General features: G+C 33.7%; 2 protein-coding genes across 2 annotated transcripts in view; one reads left to right on the forward strand and one right to left on the reverse strand.

The window, feature by feature from the left end:
- Positions 1–4848, forward strand: LOC306851325 (transmembrane O-methyltransferase homolog; the record flags this gene model as incomplete). Its single annotated transcript, XM_079387483.1, has 3 exons — positions 1–262; positions 1381–1577; positions 4528–4848. 3 exons carry the CDS (start codon positions 1–3, stop codon positions 4846–4848), a joined length of 780 nt encoding a protein of 259 aa, XP_079243609.1.
- A 1858-nt stretch (positions 4849–6706) lies between these two features.
- anapc15 (anaphase promoting complex subunit 15) overlaps positions 6707–8220 on the reverse strand; it is a 6049-nt gene continuing 4535 nt past the window's right edge. The window contains exon 5 of the mRNA XM_079388024.1: positions 6707–7528. Coding sequence (XP_079244150.1) covers positions 7481–7528 — 48 coding nt within the window. The 3' untranslated portion in view covers positions 6707–7480. The remainder of the gene's footprint in view (positions 7529–8220) is intronic.

An 8220-nucleotide genomic window follows, 5' to 3' on the forward strand; every position in this document is an offset into this window, starting at 1 on the left:
ATGGTTTTTCCTGCGATCGCTTTGGCTTTTCTCCCTCTCTTGCTCACGCTGATTATCCGTTACCGATATTACTTCGTGCTGCTGTATCGGGCCGTTCTGATCCGCTGGGTGCGGGACTGTCTGACGGGCCTCAGCCGAGAGGAGCGGGCGTTTCAGCACATTCTGACCCACGCCACACCTGGAGACGCCCAGAGCATCCTGGACACATTTGACCAATGGTGCAGCAAAGTAGAGTTCATCAGTAACATCGGGCCCAAGAAAGGTCATAAACACACTCACACATTGACACATCTATAGTCATCATGTGTTCAGGTGGACTCGCTTTTAACTAGGTCTTAGTGCTTATTTGTATTTTTAGAGGAGACATTTATTTTTCTAATAGGTAAATTTGTGATTTACATCTTTGACTCCAAAACTCTTGCATGTGAAGCATCTGAATAAGAGCATCTTCTAAATGTAAATATAGATGGTATTTGATATTTGGTATTCTTTTTAATAGTGTGATTACTACACCTGTAAAAGTCATGGAAATTAATAACGCAACGGCCATTTTCATAAAGCATATACATTTGTTATATCAAGCTCAAATATTTTATCAGGTAGAAATTGTGAGTAAAAAGGAAAGCCATTTCACTAAAGAAGTCATATCACCTTTATTTCTTTAGCACGTTTTGCAGATTGTTTCAAAGCAGCTTCACAGTAATAAACAGAAAAATAGCAGTGTTGATGATTTTATCGATTATGAAGCAACTTCAATTTCAGTTATAAAGCAGCTCTACAGAAGACAATAGTGTCAATATTGAGATCAATTCAGCTTGTTCTCATGGAGCACAGCTGGAAGAAAACAAAACCAGAGGTATTTTGCATTGCATGGAAGCATAGTATTTCTACCTACAGAACGGCTTAAAACTACTAGATATACATTTACATTTAGGCATTTAGCAGATGCTTTTATCCAAAGCGACTTACAAATGAGGACAATAGAAGCAATCAAAACCATCAAAAGGGCAATAATATGTAAATGCTCTAAGGGAAGTTCTTACTTTTGCACTCATTTAGAAAACAAACACAACCCTAGGTATTTATTTGATACAGTGGCTAAATTAACAACAAATAAAGCATCAAGAGGTTCAGATATTTTCCAACAGCACACCAGAAATTACTGTTTTTTACTTAGTTCTGCTATTTCCTGTTTATCTCTGTGAAGCTGCTTTGACACAATCTGTATTATATAAGGTGACTCATCCAATAGTCACTGCAGTCAAATCAGTAATATTCCTGGATATTAAGTGTCTTTTAAAAACATAAATAAGTACATAAACATGAATTAAGAAAGTAAATGGGGCCCATTCTTATTAAACATCATTGGCTGTCACACAGGTAAGATTCTGGACCGGCTGCTGCAGGAACACTGTCCCATCACGGTGCTGGAGCTGGGCACTCACTGCGGATACAGCACGGTCCGCATCGCCCGCTCGCTGCCCATCGGTGCCCGCATTTACTCCGTCGAGATGGACGAGAGAAATGCTCGGGTAGCTGAGAAAATCATCCGGCTGGCAGGTTTTGATGACGACATGGTGAGTTCATGAGATACATTTACATTCAGTCATTTAGCAGACGCTTTTATCCAAAGAGACTTACAATATGAGATCAAAACCAGCAAAAGAGCAATAGTATGCAAGTGCTATGACAAGACAAGTCACACACACACACACACACACGTACATGCATATAACAGAGGCCTTTTTTTTTAAAGAAAACTAGCAATTAGAAAACAAATAGTGCTAGAGTTAGAGGGTCAAATAAAGATGGAAGAGGTGTGTTTTTAGCCGATTCTTGAAGATAAGGGCTGCTGGGATTGAGTTGGGCAGGAGGGAACATTTAATGTAAAAGTCTGTGAAAGTGATTTTGTGCCTCTTTGCTTCTAGAGGCATATAAGTCTGAAGTAATGAATCAGGGCGTTTGCATCGAGACAGACGTTCAGTTCAGTATGCTGTACTTATTTAAACATTTTCACTTGACAAAAAGCTCCTATGAAAAGACGGTAAAACTGATGGAACATCTATCCCTTCGTTTATCTTTCTTCCTTTACTTACTTTATGAAGTATTAATTGACACAATAATGGTTGTCTGATACACACTACTCGTCAAGTGTGGAATAATTAAGATTGAATGTTTCTGAGAGAAGTCTCTTCTGCTCACCAAGACTGCTTTTATTTGATCAAAAAATACAGTAAAAACAGTTAAATATTATTAGTTTAAAACAGCTGTTTTCTATGAGAATATGTGTTAAAGTGTAATTTATTTCTGTGATCTGCAGCTGTATTTTCAGCATCATTACTCCAGTCTTCAGTGTCACATGATCTTCAGAAATCATTATAATATACTGATTTACTGATCAACAAACATTTCTGATTATTATCAATGTTGAACACAGTTGTGCTGCACAATACTTTTGTGGAAACTGTGATACATTTTATTTTTCAGGATTCACAGATGAATAGAAAGTTTAAAATAACAGCATTTATTTGACATAGAAATCTTTTATAACATTATAAATGCCTTTACTCTCGCTTTTGATCAGTTTAATCTGTCTTTGATGAATAAAAGTATTCTTTTTTTTTTAGCCACCACAGGAATAAATACATATTAAAATAGAAAACGGTTCTTTTAAATCATCACAATATTTCACAATATTATAGTTTTCACTGTATTTTGGATCAAACAAATGCAGCCTTGGTGAACAGAAATGTTAATTATTCCAAAGTTTTGGTGTATTTTTGCTATTAAACTTTACTTTTATTTACTTGTACTTTTAGTCATTTAGTAGACGCTTTTATCCAAAGCGACGTACAAATAAGAAAAAGTAACTAAAACCAAACGTTAACACTCTGTAAATACTCTATACACACCCATTTAAGAAAATACAGAAATTAAATAAAATTGACAAATGCATACAACAATATTTCAATAGTAAACATATAAAGTAAAATAAAAATAAAAAGCGATGCTTAAATCCTCTGCCAGTGTCCCAGGTAGAGTCGATGTTCTTCACACTAAGAGGGCTTCATGACTTCAACTTTAAAACCAAAATCCATCCAGTTACCGGAAGGCAGTGAAATAAAGCATGTGTTTTGTGTTATTCTAATCAAATACCCATATTCAGCAGCAGTGTTGCTGTAGCAAGTAACGCAAGTTACCCTAATCAGATTACGTTTTAAAGTAGCTACGAAAGTAACGCATTCCTTTTTAAATTAGAAGGAAATATTTCTGTTGAACTTTCTTCTCCTGCATCATATTCTTCATGTGATTAGTTTGAGCTGCTCCCTCTTCTGGACAGACCTGAATCTACATCTCCTTCAGCCTGAGCCGGATTCACTTCACTTTTGGTGTGAACGGCTTTATATTTGCAAAAGAAGAACTTTTTATATTAAAAACAAACAAACAAGCCCTGCCCAGATTTAAAAAGTAACTCAAAAGTAACCAGTGTTGAGAAAAGTTACTTTTTAAAGTAATGCATTACGATATTGTGTTACTCCCTAAAAAAGTAACTAATTATGTTACTTTTTATGGAAAGTATTGCATTACGTTACTTTTTAAATCTGGGCAGGGCTTGCTTGTTTGATTTTAATATAAAAAGTTATATTTTTGTCAAATGAAAACCAAAAGCCTCAGGCTGAAGGAAAAGTAAATTAATGTCTGTACAGAAGAACGCAGAAGAAGAACGTTCAACACTCTTCAGCAATAAAAAAAGAAGAACAGCAGCATAAAATGGGATTAAATACATAAAAGGTTATTTGTGTTATTTAATATATTTACTTGTTGCAGGTTTTTATTCATTTTGAGGAACACTGAATCAGTTTTTTGTGAGTGAGATTAATTAATGCATGTCCAGATTTATTCCAGAAATAAAGTAACATCTTACTCCAGATTTCTCTCAACATGGGGACAGGAGATCTTGTAATTAATAAATGGGAAAATAAGTAACTGCATTCAGTGTTGGGTGTAATTAGTAATTAGTTACTGTAATTTAATTTCCCTTGAAACATTAAAGTAAGGGATTACTCTTATTTTTTCTGTAATTTAATTACTTCTTATGTAATTGAACTTAATACCGTGTATAGACTGTGGAACATGTATATACAATACAATACAATAGTGGATTTAACATTTAACCTTAACCTTAAAATGCATGTTTTTTATGTTTCCTTCTCACTTTAAATACTTTGAGTTAATAAGAATATTGGTAACACTTTAGTGTCCAATTCTCACTATTAACTAGTTGTTAATAGCATGAATATTACTGGGATATTGTCTGTTTATTATTACTTAAAAAGCACATATTAATGTCTTATTCCTCATGACGTTATTCAAAATCCTTAATCCTACACAATTCTTAAATTTAACAACTACAAGTAACGTAATTAGTTACTTTTTTTTAGCAAGTAACGCAATATTGTAATGCATTACTTTTAAGAGTAACTTTCCCCAACACTGTTGTTCTGAGTGGTTTGATCTGTTCCTCAGGTGGAGCTGATCGTGCGTCCGTCGGATGAAGTGATCCCGCGTCTGCGTGAGGATTTCGGCGTGGAGCGTCTGGATCTGGTCTTCATGGATCACTGGAAGCGCTGTTACCTGCCGGACCTGCAGCTGCTGGAGGGCAGTGGTCTGCTCGGCGAGGGCTCCATCATTCTGGCTGATAACGTCATCTTCCCCGGAGCGCCTAACTTCCTGCGACACGCTCGCCGCTCGGGGCTGTACGAGGTCAGAGTTCACCGTGCCACACTGGAGTACATCCGCGGCATCCGCGACGGCATGGCCGAGCTCACCTTCCTCGGGATCAAGTAAAACACGCTTGCAGGATGTTAATGTGACGCTCTGAACTGTTCGTGTCACAGCTTTCATTTATTTGATCCTCGTTCACTAACGTCGTCAATCATCAGGTGATGAGCAACATTCACATTTATGCATTTATCCAGAGTGACTTACATTGCATTCAGTGCACACATTAACATTTGATCGTTCCTTGCTTTCCCTGGGAATCGAACCCATGACCTTGGTGTTGCTAGTGACAAGATTTACTGTTTGAGCTACAAGAAAAGACGTGAAACCCTTGTTAAGTTTGAGTATTTGTGAGATCAACAGGTAATTAAAGGCATGAAATAAAAATTCATCGTACTAATTTTATTAAGAACAATTCATCTGTGCATATTTTGTTAACCTCATGTTTTATTAAAATGTAATAACTGGACCTTCTGGTGAAAACTTTACAAAAAACTCTATATATACAGGGGTTAACGTAATGGGGGGTTGAGTGTGAGTTATTTGGCAAACAAAAAAAAAGAACATTATTTGAAACTGATTTTCTTTGAAGCTATCTAGTAAGGTATTGTATCTGGCATTGCCACAGCCCTTGACCGGCTCAGACTACAGATTATGGGGTTATTTGAAACAGCAATATAAGAAAGGTTACTCTCTACAATATGGTGCTGTTTTAGCTGGTTAGGGTACAAGATGACCTACAATCTAAAACATCACATTTCTGAAATTGTTGGTAAATTAAATACTAGAAAATGAATATAAAATAGGAAATATACAAAGACCGTTTACTACAGAAAACTCCAGTTCAGTTCAGTTAACAACAACAAACATTCAAATGCTCCAAGAACTGTTTTGGTTTTCAGGGAGTAAAAGCAGATCTCACTTTGTTCTGATATCACACAATATTGTTATTATCTTTCAAATTCTAATAAATAGACTAATAAAACAAAATGGCACAAATAAAGTGCAGCGCATGCAAAGAATGTGGCAACTTTAATATAAGTTATTGCTTTCCTTATTCAAACTGTGAATGAATATATGATTGACCTGAAGAAAGAAAGCTATAATTATGAGCTATATCACCGTTTATTGACACAAAATTCAGATACTTGTTTTAATACTTTAGGAAATTGTCTTTTAATCACAAAAAGTAAAACAATGCAGTTGTATTCTGAAATGTTTTAACTAATCTAGGGTTTAACTAACGATTATTAGCTAATCAAGCAATCTACAGATTATTTTGACAATTGAGTAATCTGCTATTTATTAGTAATACAAATAGACCTGAGTGAAAACAGACTTTCATATGACTGTATTTACATATAAACTAATGATGAGGCAGTGATAATTGTACATGGTTTTGTTGAACACTAATGTAATATGCCTATATATTATAACAAATACCTGCAGAGGGCGCCAATGGTTATGTTTAAATCCATTTAATTTTAATATTTCACCGTGATATCAACAAGTAATCAACAAATGTAGTAGGACTCCACAGCCAAACACTGCACCAGAGAAAGCCCTATATATATATATATATATATATATATATATATATATATATATATATATATATATATATATATATATATATATATCTATATATATATATCTATATATATATATATATATATATATATATATATATATCTATATATATATATATATATATATATATATATATATATATATATATATGTGTGTGTATATATATACATACACATGTCAATATATTTATTACATGAATATATAAATTGCAATTAATTTCAGAAAAATGTTATATATATATATATATATAAAACAGGCGAGCAGAGATGATAAATGTTTTAAAATCAAGTTCAAGTTGATTCATGTTAGATAAAATATGGCATTCATTCAGACTAAAGTTGGTCAATTCTCTTTTAATTTGTTAAAGTTGGCATGAAATGGAAACTACCCCATCTAGTCTCTGAATACATCTTATAGATCTTATAGTGAACAAATAAAACATGCATGTTTTATGTTTTTAATTGTTTGACAATGTTGAAGTCTTAAGCTCCGCCCCTACAAACTCACGCTCATCTGCATACACTTGAGGGCCACGCCCACATCTACATTTGTTACTTTTTGATAATGTTTCACTTGTCATGATGCAGAGGAAAAGAGCCTTCAAGTCTTGAATGATGTAAATAAACAACTCATTCTATTCAAATGGGACGGAAAATTGACAAATAATACAAGATTTATTTACAACCACAAAGTATTAAGAAACAAACAGTTCAAATCTGTTCCTAATCTCTGAGTTCAGTCAAAGGTTTATGAACACATGATAACAGCCGTCGGTGGTGATTTAGTGAGTCGGGGCTGTAGATGTTTGATGACATGCAGAAACAGGGAGTAACTCAGTAACGTGATCAGCCAAAGAGTCAAAGTATGGTTTCTACGAGCTTGAAAAGTGACAAAAGTTCATGTTGTGACAAGTGCTGCTTTTATCAGAAACACAGTAACTCTGAACACTCAACGTCTCGTGATCTGTGTGTGTTTTGAGAGGCCAGCTGCACACAGATGTTTCTTTCCAGTCCATCGTAGTTCTTCATGCAAAAGCAACAGCAAAACCACACTGACACACAGCTGAGAGCGTCTGATGGATCTGGTCTAGATCTGGTCTAGATCTGGTCTAGATCATCCACTGGTCCTGGTCTTGATCAGCTCCTTCCATGTCGACCTGTCAGCGAGCGACAATCAAAACTCACATCAAAACTGAAGAGTCACATCAGTGTTTGTTCTGTCAACGGCAAAATACTCTGATTTTGGTTTATGTAAGCAAAAAATCACTTTACATATTTAATATTAAAATCAATGGGTCTCATTGATTAAACATGCATGACAGTGTTATTTTGGTATCATTGAGATACTATTATATTTTTTATTAATATTTATAATTTTCTGTTTTCATATTAATTTTAGTTAGTTATAGTAAATATATATAGTTAGTTATAGTGTGTGTGTATATATATATATATATATATATATATATATATATATTTTAGTGCTGTCAAACGATTAATCGCATCCAAAATAAGTTTTACATAATATATATGTGTACTGTGTATATTTATTATGTGTATATATAAATACACACACATACAGTAAATATTTTGAAAATATTTACATGTGTATATATATTTATATTCTTATATTTGTTATTATATATAAATATTTAATATATAAACAACATATTTTCATAAATATATACATGCATGTGTGTGTATTAATATATACACATAATAAATATACACAGTATACACATATATATATTATGTAAAAAAATTATTTTGGATGCGATTAATTGCGATTAATTTTTTGCCAGCACTAATATGTGTGTGTATACAGGTCCTTTTCAAAAAATTAGCATAT

This window comes from Barbus barbus (assembly GCF_936440315.1).
Source record: "Barbus barbus genome assembly, chromosome: 31".
In the NCBI taxonomy this organism is placed as follows: Eukaryota; Metazoa; Chordata; class Actinopteri; order Cypriniformes; family Cyprinidae; genus Barbus; species Barbus barbus.